Consider the following 18,949-nt stretch of genomic DNA (forward strand, 5'->3'; position numbering starts at 1 on the left):
GGTGAAGCAATACTGCCACATCTCAACCAAGAGCAGCTTTGGATTCTGATTAGAAAATGAGCTCTAGTTTTTTATTTTTTTGAGGAAGATAAATTAAACCCGGCAATCCAAACACATGCCTGTACCTGAAGGTTACCTATCACCCCCATACGGTAAATGGAAAAACCCCAGTCCCTGACCTATTAATGCAATTATTTTACTCAGACTGCCAGTTCCAACTGCATAGTCAAAGACCACTGCCTCCTAAAATTGATTTTTGTTTAGAAAATACTATATTAGTGCACTCTCCCATGCATCAGGACTACTGTGTTTCTGAAATTATAATTCCCTGCTATTCTCCCTATAACCTGCAATCAGAGCGTTCTGTTCCTGCTCACTGCTGCGATCGGTTGCGCAAAATGATTTTCTAATAAATTATCATCAGTCTCCCTATTTATGTAGGACTGTCCCAATAGAATGAAAAGTCACAAAGTTTGCACCAGGTCTTGAAAACCATTGAGACAAATGGTTCTTTTAGAGCAAGTAGACCTCATCTAACTGATTGCAATGATTTATAGGACTGGGGACAAAAGCTAAATAGACTCCCCCCCCCCCCTTAAGAGGCTGGGTTGTCCCAACTATATATGGGAACAATTGTGTAAAAGTTTGACTTCTCCTTTAACTGCCACCATAGCTCGCCTGTGCCGGTTAACATTAAAGTTATATTTATTGCTGTAATTTTTAAACCTGGAGAGTATTATGTTTTAAAAGTGACAACTGAGTTGAATTTCCTCATATACACATGCTTGCATCTGAGAAATCACAAGTGCCAAATGAAGAGAATACACAGAGTGAGCAATGTGCTCCCACTGAGCTATAGTAATATAAATAGTGGTCATATGTAGAATGGTCCTGCTACCAGCAGCTGGGAGCCAGCACATATCCCTGACAGATAGGGCTCTGCAAGCTGTCACATCGAAACTACTGGTTTCAAATGTTCCTTAACTATCTCCCATGAATATTATCTCAGTCATCTTCTAGTATGTTTTGTATATCATTCCTCTGCTTCATTGTGTGCACTTGTCATAACAAAGTGGGGAATGTTTTATCTTTGCGCAGGGCTTTAGGACTTGCAAGACAAGAACTCTAATATTCTTTGATTTCTATCTTCCTGCTATACCCTCATAACATACTTTTAATAGGTAAGGTTTGCACTCACTTTTTCACACATACTTGTTTGTTTCATTGTATTCAATACATACATTTATTTTTATTTGTTTAGCCTTTTTAGTAGGAGTGATAGCTACTCTAGAAAGTTAATATGAACCTTCATTAGTGAAGGCGTAGTGGAGTAAAGATCGGGACGTAAAAGTCGCAAATTTTACTTAACTGAACATTTGCACCATCAGGACAGAGCAGAGAATCTCAGAAGCATTGCAAAATGTGGTGGTACAGCTAGGGTTGCCACTTTTTTTGTTTGTGGTACTCCCAGCAAGGTTCGGGTGGTGAGGTCACGGGGGTGAAATTGGTGAAGTTGTCAGAGTAGTACTGGGCTGTGCAGGAGCCACTGGGGCAATTGGGGGAGTGTGGGGGCAGTGGGAGCAGCAGGTGGGGATTGGTTCGACCTTGATGTCGGAATTTTCTAATTTGAAAAACTGGGCAGTTTTGACTCAGACAGCTCTTCGAAAACCAGGGTGTCCGGCTTTAAACAGGGCAGATGGCAACCCTAAGCACGGCAGAAACAGGACCCCAGGCTTGTGCAGTTTTCAGAGGAGTGCCAGTGTGGGGGTCTAAGGTGAGCATTTGTATTCACAGGGTGGTGGCTAACACCGCGTGCCCCCGAAACGTTACATGGCTTGCTACTATTAAAAATCAGCAGTTTTTATCCCGCTTAAATAAGTCCTGTTGTGCCGATGTTTTTGTGCTATTTAACACATGTGGAGTTCCTGCTGGTGAACTGTAGCAAACCCTATTTTCAATCTTTGCTAAACATACAGGCCCGGATTTGTGGCCCACAAAGGTCCGGACCTAGGGTGGCAAAAATTTCATGCCGCCCTTCTGCACCAGAAAATTTTGGCCGCATACGGAGCAATGGGGAGAGGAAGAGCATAAACTTTAGCGCGTCCTCTCCCCCAGTGCTCCGTATGAGTTGTGATGCGCATGCGCAATCAAGGTGGGTGGGTGGACTTGGGGCACCCCAATCACAAATCCGGCCCTGTAAACATACCCACTTTAGGGATTATGACAGAGCCCTACAATAAGTAAGGTTTGCTAACCATTGTGAAACGTGCCCTTTAGTGGCCACGCACTGGGCAGTTGCACCTGGGAGAGTGTTCGGCACAGGTTGCAGCTTGCACTAGGATCTGAGGGATTCCCAAGATTACCACTAATCAAGAGACCTGCTGTTTAAAAAGTAGCAGATACTTTTCCAGAATTATTCTTCATTATTTTTAAGTCTCAGAATTCCAGTCCCTTTCTAACTGTAATCACTCATTTGAGAGGCAGCTGCACCCACTTCTAGGGAACTGACCTTTTTCTGTTTGCTGCAAGGTTATCATGTTCAATACTATTACAAAAAATGACATAAACAAAGTTAAAGGAGTCTGCTTCTTGCTTCTCCCTGTTCGTGGGCGACTAATCTCCACAGATTGCCATCCCACCGGCGAAAATGTAAATCGCCGGTGGGATGGCATACGCGGCAGCGCAATTTCAGTAAAATTGCGCAAGTTGCCTCGAGAGTTGCCTCATGTGCCAGAGCCCTTATAACAGGTATAGGATCTGTTATCCAGAACACCATTATCCAGAAAACTCTGAATTATGGAAAGGCCATTCCCCATAAACTGCATTTTAAGCAAATCATTCTGATTTTTAAAAATAATTTCCTTTTTCTATGTTATAATAACACAGTACCTTATACTTGATCCCAACTAAGATATGATTAATCCTTATTGGAGGCAAAACAATCCTATTGGGTTTATTTAATGTTAACTTGATCCCAACTAAGATATGATTAATCTTTATTGGAGGCGAAACAATCCTATTGGGTTTATTTAATGTTTAATTGATTTTTAGCAGACTTAAGTTATAGAGATTCAAATAATTAAAAGATACCTATTCCGGAAATCCTGGGTCCGGAGCATTCTGGGTAACGGGTCCCATACCTTTATAGCACCGGCATATACTGCACCACTTACATCAGCCCCTGCCCCAGGGTCCCATCACATTCAGTAGGCAGATAACTTGCCTTTATGTTTTTGGAGTGTGGGAGGAAACCGAAGTAACTGCTGCATCACTATTTGAAAGGTCAGGTATATATCACAATAAAAACAATATTTTACATCTCTAGTATGCTCACTTTCTTGCTTTTTCTCACTTCACTATTTATCTTCTTAAAACCTTCTGGTCCCTGGAAAGTATTCAGTCCAACAGTAACTTATCGTTATGCATGTATTTCAGTTTACTACCAGGCCCATAGCTTTCTCATCCTGCGCTCAATTATCTCCACTCATGGCTTCCTATTTAACTCTTTATTTATTCATAATCAAACCCTACATTTTTTTTTTAAATTACCTTTTTTTGGACTGTTCCATTACAAATTCATCACTAGATTACTGGTTGCTTGGCTTACTGCCTTGAACTGCTGGACCCCAATCATTACTGATATGATATAAGGGCAATACTGAACACACAGTTGGGAAAGAAGAAACACAGATATACCTGAGGTTAAGAGAATGCACTGATTTACATACATGAAACCAAATTATGGCACGCCTATGTGATTATACTTTATAAGTTCTGTTGAAAAGGTCCCTTTACTGTCCTATGTGCGTGCACACACATATATGCTTGCTATAAACCTTACCTTTACAACTTGTTGCATTTGTAGCAGAATTGCATCGAGTAGTCTGTTCTTTTTCTGAAAGAATTTACTATATTTATTTGCACCTGTGAACAACATCTAACATTATGTAAAATCATGTAAATGTTCCTTTATGCAAATGGATTTCCAGTTGGAGAGATCTGTGGCAGCTTTAGCTTTGAAAGGGAAAAAATAGAGAAAGCTTGGCTGAGACAAGGCAAACAAAGCCCTGTACTTTAACAGGGCATAAACTATGAAGTATGAAACACAGAACTATTAAAGGGGAACTCTGGCTTTCAAACCTAAATTTGTTAGATACCCACACAACACAAAAACTGCTACTTTATTATCATCACTGTAATCTGTTCCTTCAAAAAGTATGAATAAATACCATTTTTATATGCTGAAATCCATCAGTTTCTCTTTCTGCATCATTTGAAATCCTGACAGGGGAGGAGGGACTAAAGCACTGATGTTACAAATTGTAACAACAACTCCACAGCTTACAAACAGCATGCAGGAACTACATAACCCAGAATGCATTACACTGTGATGGGGGGCAGGCATAGGTAAAAGTTGCTTGAAATTATGTTTACTTATCAAAAAGCTTAAGTTGTGTTTAGGTGGAGTTCCCCTTTAAAGCTTATGCAGATAAGCTTCCAACTGATGTTTAACTGGGCCTGCATTTTGCCTTTTGTTGTTATGTTGTATTAAACCGTGCACAGTGAAATTGAAAGTGCTTTTGAAATACGTCTCCTTCTGAACATTGGAACAAGTTCCTGAGAGCAATTGCGGAAGAGGGAGAAAATACAAATAACCCTTCCTAGTGAACCCCCTGTATAATGAACTTCTCCTTTGTAAACTTGAAACACAGGCAACAGCTAAAAGGAGGGAGGTGCTGGTTTATACAAAGCTTTTGATGCTAAAAGAATAGGCAGAACTCCCTTCTATGCAAGCCCAATCCAGACTTTGGATGGAGGTTATAAAATGCTCATGTTTTTAGGCAGATCCTTGCTGCAAATCAGCAGAGCCTTTTCCTGAGGAAGAAACGGTTGGGTTAAACAATGCACATAATCCATTTCATATAGGCCGGCGTTCTAACAGGAAGCCTCACTATTGTGTGCTAATTATAAACACCTTAAAAATTAATTGCTTATCCTACTGAGGTTGGAAATATTGCTCTCCCCAGATATGCACTTTGTTTCTTGAGAGTATCCACTTGAGAGCTATCTGTGTAGCAAACCTTTTGTACAGAGACTGTTTATTTAAGAACGCGCATTGCCACTTTGCTCCATTACAGGATCACTAGAGAGAAATATATACATTATTGGCCTAACCTTCCCTTTATTTCCTGTTTGACCATAAATATTAACATATCTGCCTCGTGTGCACACTGCATTTTATTCCATTTATTTCAATAAATATTATATTTGAAAGGGGCCTGTCAGATTGATTTTCTTTGCTGAGGCATGCATACTAATACAAGGGCATTAGACTCACATAACATGTGCAATCTTATAACTGCTAATAGATTGCAATGGAATATTCTGTGTAAATAACAGTCTATGTTGTCATTCTCTACTTTAAAGGGACAGCACACACTATTGTACACCTTTTTCAACATCAGCTAAATAAGCAGAACTAGCCTATAATTTTAATTGGACAAAAAAGAAATTCATATTTCTTAGTTATTTTTATTCTTAAAAAAAAACCTCACAAAAACCCTGCACACCAGAAAAAACTTCCCCAGGGAGGTATTTATAATTAAAAAAACATTTTATTCATTTAAACATGATACAGAAAAAAGTATCAAACTTTAAACATTATATATCCATCAAAAAGCAAATAAATGCATACCCCAGTGTTATAACTGAAAAACAAGATATGAAGGCAGATACTCTGGGTGAGAGAATACCCCAACGTTTCGGCTCAGACGCCTTTGTCAAGGGAGCTCTTTTTATTCTTAATCAGTAACAGTGCTTTAACCCTTTCTTTTATCTTGTTTTTCAATTCTCTCTTTATTTTACCCTTTCTATCTTACTTTTAATATAGTTCTTCATTTGTCATCAATACATAGACAGCTATGTAGGAAAACAGCTGAAATTCAATTTATAAATATATAAGAAATACCATTTTGTACAGACGGTCTGTCTCTGTGATCTGTTGTGCCAGCCAAAATAATTTGCTCTTATGGTAAATAGGTATTGCTTTCCCTCTGATTAAAATAAGTGTCCCATTGGTGGCATTGTGAATACTCAAATTGATACTATATCAAAAGAGTCTTAGGTAGCAACCAAAAAATCCTATGGTTTCAGCAAAAGGAGCGCATTAAAAAATGACATAGTGAAGAATCCTTGAACGCCAAAGTGTCCGGATCCTAAAATGGATCCCATGTTGTTTTGGGAGGGTCTCCATGATTCTCTTTTAAAATGGAAAATTTCCTCCTACAATAGAAATATGCTATTAAATAGTGCATATTTGGTTATAAAGAACATTTTGCATCACATAGCTTATTTCTTCACATAATGTAGGACCCTTGAGTAAAAAGGTAAAGAGACAGTATGGTCAAACATGGCATGACTTTTTAGTGTCGGAGTGGGTCCAGAGATGGCAGCATCGTTAGTGCAGAGAGCGATATTGTGCTTTCTGCACTAGCAGATACAAATTTTTGTTTTAAAAAACGAAAATGTGTCTTATAAACTTACCAGAGGCAGCTTTTTGTCACCCCTGGTAACTAGCTGCTCCCTCCTGCCTGAGACAAGGTTTTCACCTTGCCTCATGGCAGGAGCGGCCCTGAACATCTTCCTCACTTCTGTTCCTACCATTAAGGCTAAGGTCATATTATGCAGTTAATGCACTTTTCCAAAAATGGATCAGCTTCCATCCACTACTTTGTGCAGTTCACTGTCAGACACAGCATTGGCCTGTATGCAGCTACACTGAACGTATTTCAGCCCAAAAACAAAAAAGTATGCATTTTCAGGCCAGAATCCTCAGTGTAGCTGCACACAGGCTGATGCCATTCCTGTCAGTGAAGCAGCACAAAGGAGCTGACAGGATCGCTCACCTTTTCTCCAAATGTGTTTTGTATATGGATCTACAGCATTGTGTGCCCTTAGCTTAAAAGCAATGCTAAGTGTGACTCCATTAGCCAGGCATGTGTACCAGTAGTGGTGAGCTCTGGCCATGCTTGCTCAGTTGTAGTGGCTATAGCATGTTTGAGTAGTGACAGGCAAATCTGTCCCGTTTCAACTTACTGAAAAATGTGCCAATGGCGAAAATTAGCAAAACACCCTGAAGTCAATGAACTTTTTTGTTGCAGCGCATGGGTTGTGAATACCATCTTACACATGATGAGGTGCATTTTAAGATACAAATATGTAGCTTCATTTAGAGATTTCCCCTGATGCCTTAGTTCTCTTTTTTAAATAGAAGGCAGGCTGTAGCAAAGCCACTTCAGTTTTTTATTGTTCTGTATTTATCGCTGGAAACTAACGTTTGTTTTTGATGAGTCCCAAGTGCATGTTTGAAAACCAGTGTACTATAGAATAAATCATGGATAGTGAAGCATACTTGTAAACTGTGCATTGTCATAAATCACTACCACTTCTCATATTTATAGAGAACCACATAGGCCATAAAGCCCTGGGCAGGAAGTCCTTTCGTTGGCTGTAAAAGAAAAAGAAACTGAGATTGTGTTTGTACTTCTAATTCTTTTTCTGCTGGTGCTTGGGTGCATTGTTACAATTTAGAAAGGCGTAGCCTCACCAAAAACAGACCAAACGCTCTGTATATTTATATATAATTATACGTTGTCCGGTAGAAAAGCATCTATTAGTAGCTGCCCCAAACAAAGATTTCCCTTGCCACCCCATTTGGGTGTATGAGGGGTGTGTTAATAATTATTAACTCTCATAGTTGCGACATGGGGAGGTGCTGGTAGCTCTGTTATCAGTCCTCTTTAGTTTTAGGTTTGTACTATTGGCAGGTTTAGAGAAGAAGCATGTCCATGCACATACTGACGGAAATGTACAATCTGGCTTTTTCTAAGAAAAAAACATTGATTTAAAAATATGCAGCCTTTTTATGATTTTTAATGTAATACTACAGTTTGAAACAGTTCCCTAAGCCTGGCCCCCGGTTCTCCTGCTGATCTGGCTGGCTACTCTGAGACTCAAATAAAATATAACAGTAGTCGACTGTTCCTTCCTTCAGCCTGCATCCTCCCAATCCCACAATTCCCTGCAAACATGATGTAAATAAGGAAAGGAACATGCCAGTGCAGTGCATTGTGGAGAAGGATTCCAAATGATGCAGAAAGAGAAGAACTGTTTTGCACCTGGCTTTCAGTATATGAAAATGGTATTTATTTATATTTTTGAAGGAACAGATTACAGCGGTTTCTGTGTTATGTGGGGCTCTTTAACAAATTTTGGTTTGGAAGCCTGAGTCCCCCTTTTAATATAATTGTCCAAAAAGCTCATGTACCCAAATGTGTTGGGGGGGGGGGGGGCTAAAAATATTCTTTTTGTGGGGCCAGGCAACTTCTGCTCCACTGCTTTTTAATCAGTAGTCTAGGTTACCATGAAAATGGCTTTTGGGTAGCGTTGTTCATCTCATCCTGTGTTTGGCCACTCCAGAGCTAAACAGGATGGTGGATGAGGAAAGCACTATTTATAGGCATGAATACAGATTTGTGTAGAGCCCGTGTCTCCTTGGCAGGCGTCCAGGCTGAGGCGAAGCAGTAAACATTTTCGTCTTGCGCAGAGAGCTTCATGGGATCTGTAGATATAATGTGACCCTTGCATGGAAAGGCAATCCAACATATGACGCCGGTGTCATGTACAGTAATGTCTGGTGTGGTGGCGTGGTTTCTACCCCAGGGAAGGAGGCAGAATCGAATTACTTTGCTGTAACATTTAGAAGAATTACTTTCAAGACAGAATCTTGAAGCCAAATCAGTGTAAGAGACTGTCACTGCAGTGCAATGTATTGAAGCCATTTAGCCATTTAGAATGAGTTTGTATAATGTTTAACCTCCCAGTACCAAGAAAGGTACTTTGTATAGTATAGATGAAGTGCTGAGATCTAAAGGAGAGGCTTGTGTAGCTAAGTGATTATCGTATGACGCCAATTCTGCATTATAACATTGATCTGTAATCGCATTGGCAGCCAATGATTAGTTATGGAATAGGGTTATATGTATAGGCTCAGAATAGCTTTTATTATAAAACTATGGTTCTGTAAAGGTAAAGGGACTGCAACTCCCCTATGTCCATACAGCCACAGCTAGAACTATGTAGATATTTGGGAGTGGTTGCGTAGTTCAGCCACAGCTGGGGGGCTGCAGAGTTCCAGTGTATTGGCAGCCAGCGGTTCAGTGCTTAGCATAAATGCGGTAAGGTGGCCATACATGCACCTTTGTTTCCTATGTTAATGTGTGTGTGGAGAGAGAGAGACAAGACAACCAATATGGATATTGGTCATCTCGTTGATCGGTTTGGTGGTGCCCGAACATTGTAATGTTAATGCTGAATCGTCCGATGGGGTAAAGAATTCCTTTGTTTTTACCTGCATATCTGCAGCTCTTAACGTTAGTAGAGTGCATGAAGAATCTTTCCTACGACCAATGGTTGTGGGAAAGATCGGAACTGTAGTGTATATGGCCACCTTTACAGTGGTGGGATCCTGGCTGTCATTCTAACCAGTTGCATAAATGCATGAGTTTTTGCTCAGTGTTCTAGTTTCCTACCAGTTATACTACACTGGCAGCCTCACTGAATTCTGATGAAATGGACCCTAATGTTTGTGTGCATGCCCACCTGTGGCTCCCTACTATGGAAGGGTTTTTACTGGTTTCTTTAAACATAAATTGCATAATATGCATTGGCTTTTTAGGTTTAAGGGTAAATATACCCTGTATCCACCAACTACCAACGTTTCAACCAGAACTTTCTATTTCTGCTGATTTTCATTTACAGCTTGGAACAGGGGCTGCCATGTGGCTTGGTTGTGCTCTTCGCATTCTTGGTCTCCTCAAATAAAACAGCGCCATCTGGTGATTATGAATAATAATGTATCTGTTAAAAATTCAAAGAGAATATTTTTGTATAAATGCAGATATGCGCAGATGGAATGTTCTGGGCACACAAGCCATGAATTTATAACTCACTCTAATTAAAGGGAAATACATGTAATCTAAATGCTATGTACAAAGGATAACTTGTTCTCTGTGTAAACAACATGGTTTAATGGTAGCATGGGGTAGCGTCATATTTTTCAGAATCACAATAGTGGAAATCTCTCCAGACAGTAATTGTCAATTTATTTTGTGAGCTGCTTTGTATCATTGCTTGTCCCTGCTCTCTGTATCTCGCGCTCGTTCTATGCCTCCAATTACGCAGAAAGAACACAGTATCTGCCCATTGCCCTTGAGAGAGATCTTCCATAGGCACTGGCTTGGTAATAGTATCATTAGAATTTGTTTATTTTTAGCCTTTTCCGGTGCAGCCAGCGGAGCAATACCAAATCATGTTTTTATTGTGAAGTGCTAGGAAAAAAAAAAAGATATTTTGACAGAAAAGATCCGGGGCTTGAAATTCTGTTACACCTCATTTTTCTCACTGGGGAAACAAAGAATAACAGAAAATAACTATGGCAAGATTTTTGTTGTTCTCACCAGGGAAACAAGGTTGAATAATGTGTTATTAGCGTGCAGATGCTGATTTGTTTGCTTCCCGTTCAGTCGGACCCAGAGAGTTGGGGTAGATGTGCCTTAGGGATTTGGCTTGGCTGTGACTGACCTTCCTGTCCGATATCGGGGCAATATGAGGGGGGGGTGCAGTTTGACAGGTCGTTCTACAATCCCATTAGGTTACAGTCTGACTGCCATTACTTGAAATTTCATCTTTCAACGTTCCAATTCCCTTACCTTTAGACCTGCTCTTTTACTCCACCTACTTAAATAAGTATATTTCAGTTTAAAAAAAAAAGAATATATAATTATCAGATTCAGTGTTTTTCACAAGGAAATCCTAACTTGCAGCTGATCCTGAGGAAGCCATATAAACCCTATCTGAAGCAGTCTCCAATTTTCTTGATTATAATTGCTAACCTCAAACCCCTGCAGGTGTAACTCTTTACTGAGAACAGCACTGGTCCCAGGTTTTATAGAAAGGAGTCCCATGCCACCACCTTGCTTCCAGTGTGCCATCCTTTTGGGTTGTGTGCATGCAAGTATAACACAAACTTTGGCTATCAGTTCCTGGGTTGTGTTTTGGTTGTGCTGTACTGTGCATCTCAACACAGCAGTGATGATCACAGAGACCTGAAACAAGATGGGGTTGCTCCCTACAATAGTACCCCAGGCCAGTGCAGTTTTCAGCAAAGCGGAGCGCCAGCCTGGGGTCTGAGGTTACTTTGTGATTACTTTGCCCTGTGCCCTCCCATTTGAGAGTCATGTGTTGCCCATCTCCCAAAGCAAAGTATCAGATCTGTGAGAAAAATTCCTTTTTTGGAAATCTTGATGCTTTTTGTTCAATATAAAAAATAAAAATAATCCTGAGGTAATAAACCCATTTTTGAATTATGTCCCTTTCAAGAAAGAAGATCAACATCTAAGGAGACCCAGCGGCAGTATATTAGTGAATAATGTGTGGAATGTGAGTGAATTACCTGTTTGTTCATTGTATGAGGATCAGGCTTCCCACGGATATGCTCATTTGTATGCTGTTCTCAGGCTGCCACGAAGTGATGGGATGAGCAAACCTGAGATTTGCCTGACTTTACATAAAGTACCTACTCTGATTGGGATCCATTTTGTAATGCACTAGAGCAACACAATACATTTATTGTAACCCAAGACATTGCTATAATTGCTGCTATAGAATACTTAATATTTGGGTTGGGAGTAACTGAGTAAATGTGAAGGAATTATGTGTCCAATGAGACCACTTTTTATTCCTGATGGATGTGCTTTTTAAAACAAAAAACAGGGCACTAAAGAAAAGAGTAAAGCAAATAGAATGTTCATCTGACTTCATTTTATGCTTCACAATAAATGATGTAAGGCAGTAGCCCACAGATAATTCTATGTGCCTTCTCCTTTTTGTATTCTGGACTACATTGGGCTCGGAGTAGCCAGGGCTTGAGGTGCGCCAGTATCTACAATAAAGTTGTGTGATTAAGACTAATTTGGTTGAACTAGGATCTTTGAGAGACAGCCCACATGTGACACTTGTTTGTAGCACACCTACTAATTACCAGACAGAACAAATAATGTCCTGGGAAGCAAGGCTTAAATCTCCCATGTTGCCTCCTTCCACATACATAAGCAGACAATGGGGCTGTCCATATAAGCCAGGAATCCCCAACCTTTTTATATTTGTGAGCCACACTCTGAATACAAAGTGTTGGTGAGCCACACAAGCATGAAAAAAGTTCCTTGGGGATGCCAAGTGCTGTGATTGGCTATTTGATGACCATAGATGTGGACTACTAGCCTGCAGTAGGCGCTTCTTCTGTCTATATGCTTCCATAACTAGCCTCCAAGCTGGAAATGTAAAAATTGGCAACTTTGTTGAGGCCACTGAGTGTATAATGAAAGAGTTGGTGGGGAATCACTGATATATGCCCATATAAACTGAAATATGGAGATATGGTAAAGCTCCTAGATGTTATTTTAGGACTTTCTTCCTAATTTCCTTCAAAGTTGACCATAGATGCACTAACTATGAGGCAGCAAGGTTCTCGAACACAATGGAGTAGAGGTACGCCCACCATAGGTAACAACTTCCTTGCATCAAAGTTTGCCATTTTGTTTTAACAAATAAAAATGTATCACTTTCCATTCTTTCTGCACCTAGTAGGCTTCGGTGGTTATGGATTCCCATTTACTCTACTCTAACATATTGAAGGTTCCTCAAGCAAGAGGCTACTTATAAACCATCCTACACCTTCTTTGACTTTGGGGGATATGTTGCACACTTCAGTAGACTTGATAAGAGGGTAGTGCAGAATAAATAGTCATGAATTAGTTGTTACCATAGCAACATTTATTGGCAGTAACTTGAAGGCAGAATGTATACTGATTTTAGCTACCTAGGACTGCGTCACTGTGTGGGTTTATTGGAATGAGCACGGGAGAATACTTTATAAAAGAAAAGACAACTGGGAGTCTTTCAGAGAACACATTAACATATTACAACTAAAAATAATTGTTGGTTGTGAAATGGTGTATATTTCCTCAGCTTGGGAGGACTTCAAACACTAATCCTGTACATTTGTGGTTGGGTAGTAGCTGATCACTAAAGGCTTCACTTCTTATATTTATAAGGTTTTTTATTAATAGAGCCCTTTTTTGTTTTTTTTTGTTTTCATGTTCTATTGTTGAGTCTATTTACATATTTGGATAAGCTTTGGCAGAAGATATTTTTAGCTAGTAATAGCCATCTCGAGTTACTCTGTTCTCCCAGTTTTGTAAATAATTGTTTTAGACTTGGACCACATGGTTGACTTAGTTGCATGGTCTAGTACTATAGTTTTTTATTTTATAGTGTTATTTTTATCTGGTATTTATATAGCACCAACACATTCATACAGTGTGTGACATTATGTGATATGTGTGATTATACATAATTCACATCAGTCCCTGCTCCAGTGGAGCTTACAGTCTAAGGTACCTAGCTGTCATGAACCGTCGCCGCTCCCGCTCCCTACCTGGTCCAAATGTGCGGTGGCGTCCTCCTTCCCGGAGCGGCGAATCCAAAATGGCGGTGCCCAGGGCTCCACGTGGGTGCAAGGACGCCGGCGCGATGACGTCACGCGCTATGGCGCCAAATTCAAAAATAAAAAGACGCCAGAGACCCAGGTTCAATGCCCGAGTATAGCTCAATACTTATATTGTGTTCCTGGGTCTCTTATTGCCTTTTCTGCTCATCTATTGCCAAATCTCTGCTTATTCCTGACCTTGAACCTTGCTGCCTGCCTTTAGTGACCTTTGCCTGAACCTGACCTCTCTATTGGATTGCCCTGAATCTGTACTTCGCTCGGACTCGCTGGAAGAGGCCTTCCTCCTTGATCCTGACTACACCCTCCCTGTGGGTGCCGAAGGCCCCCACTGACATTAGCATGTTCACACACAGTAGGGTCAATGTTGTCAGAAGCCAATGATATGCTCCTTGCTGCCCTTCCTTATGTATGGACCTACCCTAATTATTACTACTAAGATTACTATGTCTACTCATAAAGAAATCCACATAGAGAGCATGCTTAGTGCAGAGCTGCATGGATATGGTACCAGAATAAGATAGGTGGTATCCATACATAGTTCAGCTGAGTTGAACATGAAGTACCCAGTACAGCCATGAGTCTCCCACATAGGAGTGCTGCTATTGTAAGCATGGCCTGATCCTGTAGCTTCTAAACCCGACAGCATATTGCAACTCTTGGGCCTTTGCAACTCAGAACAGCTCTGAACTGAACAGCCCATTTTTACTGGGTGGTTTTAATTTCATTTGTTTGGCTAAAATAGTCCAATTAAATTAACCAAAAGATTGTATATAAAGAGTATTTGGTGACAAATTTGGGTAGTTTAGAGGTACCACTTGATGTTAACATGGCTGCTATGTTATGGAACTGTGTATTTAAAGGAGAAGGAAAGGCAAAGTCACTTGGGGGTGCCAAAATGTTAAGCACCCCCAAGTGACTTTAACCGCTTACCTTGTACCCCGGGCTGGTGCCCCTGTTCGGAGAAAATAGCACCAGCTCGGGGTACCTGGAGCGCAGCACTTCCTCCTTCCGCCTTCAGCTTCCTAAACTGCCGGTGGCCGGGCATGCACAGTAGAGCGAAAAAGCCGACTTAAATGTTTAAGTTCGGCTTTTCACTCTACTGCGCATGCGCGCGCAGCGAAGCCGGAAGGAGGAAGTGCCGACAGCTACCCCAGGCTGGTGCTGTTTTCTCCTGACAGCGGCACCAGCCCGGGGTAAAAGGTAGGCGGTTAAAGTCATTTGGGGGTGCCTAACATTTTGGCACCCCCAAGTGACTTTACCTTTCTTTTTCCTTTAATGATTTATAAGCTGTACACTTTATGTAGGGCAATATTTTTTTCTGGTAGCAGCTCAATTCATTTTGCTGTAACAACAGGAGAAGTAACAAGAACATACCAGCATCACTAGTATTTGCATACATGGAAAAAACCCCAGTCTGAGCCTGAATTCTATTATTTGTTTTACCCACATAATGATTTTTATGTTATCTTCTCTCAGCAACTCACTTCTACCCTACTAATCTCTACTTCTCCCAGTAACTTCTTCCCTATTAATCTTCTATTTCCTCAGCAATTTACTCCTTCCCTACTGATTTTTCTCTTCTATCTGCAACTCATTTGTTCTCTACTAATCTTCTCTGTCAGTAATTCACTAACCTCTCCTTTTTTACGTCATGCTACCAATTGCTAATTCAGCTAAAATAAGATCAATATATCCTTATATAAATGGTAAATGTGACTGTGATTACAGCCGTAATGAGCAGTGACTGTTAACATAGTTCTAATGTAGGTGGAGGTACTATTGGGATAAGTGTTTGTTAACTTGGCGTGGCTCGAATTGCATAAATGTCAACTCAAATGTTGGGAGGTATCTGAAAATATTTATGTATAAAGGTGTTTTAATTGCAGCTCTAGGCGGGGGGTTTCTTCTAATTTTAAATGATGGGCCAGATGCCCATTTAGAAGGCATAATAATAATAATTTAGCAATGTCTGATTATAAAAGATGAGTAATTTAGCCTGCTGGTCAGCACATGCTATAGTAAAAAAGTAAAGAAAAAAAAGACCCACTTGTGCACTGGGATGTTTCGTGGGATGTTGCATAACTGACATCACAGAAATTGTATTTTAGCATTTCTGCTCCCCCCAGTGTGGAAACAGAGGCTATGTCAGGAGGCAGATCAGATGCAAGAAGAAATTTTACAAAGAAGCAAACAAAAAAATGGCAGATACAGTGTGGGATCCTGTGCTTTCATCTTTGTGCCTGAAGCACAGGCTGCAGTCTTTCTCTCTGGGCTACATGCCGGATCTTATTAATAAGTAGTTTTCTAGATAGTGAATTCTGTTTTTCCAGGCACTGACATTCTGACATCTTGCTGCACACAGAATGTGAAGACCTGCTGTATCAGAAGAATATTTAGAATGTTAGAAAAAAATCTCCTGTCATTTATAGAGAATAAGAGGCTTCTATATATTATTCTGACATATTTCGCGCTCACCTACAGGTTCAGCAATGATGGACACATTCTTGGGTTTTTGGCACCACTTGTCAGCGTCTCACTAGAAATGTTTTTTCCAATCAGTCAGTCTGGAGCTGACTGATAAATATGGGATGTGCTTCGGCAAAGCATGTATCTACAGTACAAAATGAGGACGATGCACAGAACGGCAAAAATTACCAAAATGGAGATGCCTTTTGTGGTGAGTTAATTTCTATATTTCTTTAAAATCTTAAAGTCTTATTGATGCACATATTTCAAGATGTAGGGATTGGTCACATGTTTTACTGTCATCCAAATTCAACATTCTTTCTTAAAAGATAATCTGTCATATATAAAAAGGACACCGTAACCTGATGCAATATACGATAATTGAGATAATAAGTATTCTGTATAGATACCCAGATGGGTAGACCTTTATTGTGGGCGTTTCCAACATTATGACTGGCAGTAGTTATGTCATTGTTAAAAGCAAAATAGCCACTACCCTTCCCAGTAAAGATATAGGAAAACCGCATTAAATGATAGATAACATTTGTATTTTGTTTAAAGAGAAATGATCAGGTTGTAATTCTTCTCAAACACTACAGACACAAATATTTGAAGAAGCCATATTTTTCAGTATGTACAGTACCCACAAAAGTATACACTATTTTCAAGATTTTTTTAAACTAAGTTTTTATGGGGGCAGTCATTAGCAGAATGTTGATTCCTTATAGCCTGTGCCACAGGAAACAATTAAAGGGCAATCCCAAAAGAAACTTGGTGATCCATAGCTTATTAATTAGCCATTAGTCATTGAGATAGGATGCAGTATTCCATGAGTTTTAATTTGTCCTCTCCAAAACCTTCTCTTAATCTCGCCTGTGCTTCCCATTCTTGGCTGAGCTCCTCACTTTGTTGGATTAAGTGTTTATGATGGGCAGGAGCATGTGTACAAGTGCCAGGCCTCTCTGATAATACCAGGAATGTTGTCAAACACGGGACTTGTCATAACATAAGATAACAGCAGTACCGTGGAGGACGATATCTTTAGAATAAGTGTTTAGCTAGGTCACATTTACAGCAGGAAAATCAACAGTTAACAGAAATTCTGATTTGTGTATATGAACATATATTTAAAAAAAATATCTCCACAGATGAATACAGGATTAAGCCAGTTGAAGAAGTCAAATACATGAAAAATGGGGAAGAAGAGGAGCAGAAGGTTGTTTCAAGGAACCAGGAGAACTTGGTAAGTTATTTAAAGGTAACTAAATCCTCAACTGGGCCAGGCTTGTGCTCCCTGCTATATGAGGTTTTTGCAGTCTTGGAACAAGGGTTTCAGTGATTTGTGTTGTTTTATTGGCCTTAAGTCTGTGTGAAAAAGTAAAAAATAAAGAATAATGTGGCGTAGAAAGTGGCCCTAACCCAGACAAGGCATTTCATGTGATTACGTGATTCAGATGTTTTACTGGTGGAGATTCAGGTTGACCTCAACACAAATGTATTTTCAGACATTTTGTATCCCCCACTGTAGGAGATTTAGTGCAGGAAACAATATGTCTCATTTGCCATCACCAGTTTAAGCAGCTGTGGATTAGCTCCAGGAATGTTTTTTAGGAGCACTCAATCTAATGGGCAACTAGAATCTAGTTTATCTGTTCAAATGCGGCCTGTTTGGGTAGTGAGCAGCAGTGATTTGTGGCCTGATCTTATTGCAGATGTTTTCAGAAAAAAGTCTTGGAGACAAAGGGGCTGATTTACTAACCCACGAATCCGACCCGAATTGGAAAAGTTCCGACTTGAAAACGAACATTTTGCGACTTTTTCGTATGTTTTGCGATTTTTTCGGATTCTTTACGAATTTTTCGTTACCAATACGATTTTTGCGTAAAAACGCGAGTTTTTCGTATCCATTACGAAAGTTGCGTAAAAAGTTGCGCATTTTTCGTAGCGTTAAAACTTACGCGAAAAGTTGCGCATTTTTCGCGTAAGTTTTAACGCTACGAAAAATGCGCAAAACATACGAAAAAATCGCAAAATACCGATCATTACGAAAAAAACTCAATCGGACTCATTTCGACCCGTTCGTGGGTAAGTAAATCAGCCCCAAAGTATCAGGAATTGCCTGGGCTGCTTCTTTCTATAGAAATCAATTCAGGCAGTGCACACAGTGGCCCATATTGTATCTAGCAGTGTTTTCAGTTCCAGGTGAGTACAATGTACAGGCCTGGGTGCTTACTTTTGTCAAAGGCTACATCCAACTCTCAAGACCAGTTTAGACCATAAATAAGCTCTGCAGAGTGGTTGCGTAGCCATTAGTCATTGTTGCAATCCCAACATTGATGCAAGCTACAGCTTTCTGCTACCTAAAGCAAGCTACATTACATAGGCCCATACTAGGCAACTGATCTGATCTGTGTGTTCCAAGACTGATTGTTTCTTATGAGAACTGAGATAAAGAGAGTACATCTCAGTGTGAGTAGCAGCCACTGCCCCAGACACAAAAATTTAATTATAATGCAATATGAAAGATTGATTGGTGTCGAACTATTCCTATTGTAAATAGTGTACGAAATGGTAGTGGATGTTTAATAAATCTGTTTACAATGAGAATTTTTTTTACTCTTACAGTTGTTTATAGATTTAATGGTATTCTTTCCATTAACATTCTTTTCAGCTCCAAACACCGCAGTCATTCACTCACTTTATCATTCAGAAATATTCGTTTTAGCATGCAGACAGAAGCACAGACTTGTATAACTTCATATAGTAGGTGGTAAGGATTTAGCAGGGATTTGTCCTGATGGGGCTGGTAAAAGTAAATATAGTTTTATGGCCATAATAACCTCATAAAATTATACA

General features: G+C 39.9%; 1 protein-coding gene across 1 annotated transcript in view; it reads left to right on the top strand.

Annotated features, from left to right (window-relative positions):
- Positions 1-18,949, top strand: part of c1orf21 (chromosome 1 open reading frame 21) — a 56,366-nt gene that overhangs the window by 28,224 nt on the left and 9,193 nt on the right. Inside the window, exons 2-3 of the mRNA NM_001079184.1 lie at positions 16,109-16,304; positions 17,242-17,336. Coding sequence (NP_001072652.1) covers positions 16,211-16,304; positions 17,242-17,336 — 189 coding nt within the window. The 5' untranslated portion in view covers positions 16,109-16,210. The remainder of the gene's footprint in view (positions 1-16,108; positions 16,305-17,241; positions 17,337-18,949) is intronic.

This window comes from Xenopus tropicalis, chromosome 4 (genome assembly GCF_000004195.4).
Source record: "Xenopus tropicalis strain Nigerian chromosome 4, UCB_Xtro_10.0, whole genome shotgun sequence".
In the NCBI taxonomy this organism is placed as follows: Eukaryota; Metazoa; Chordata; class Amphibia; order Anura; family Pipidae; genus Xenopus; species Xenopus tropicalis.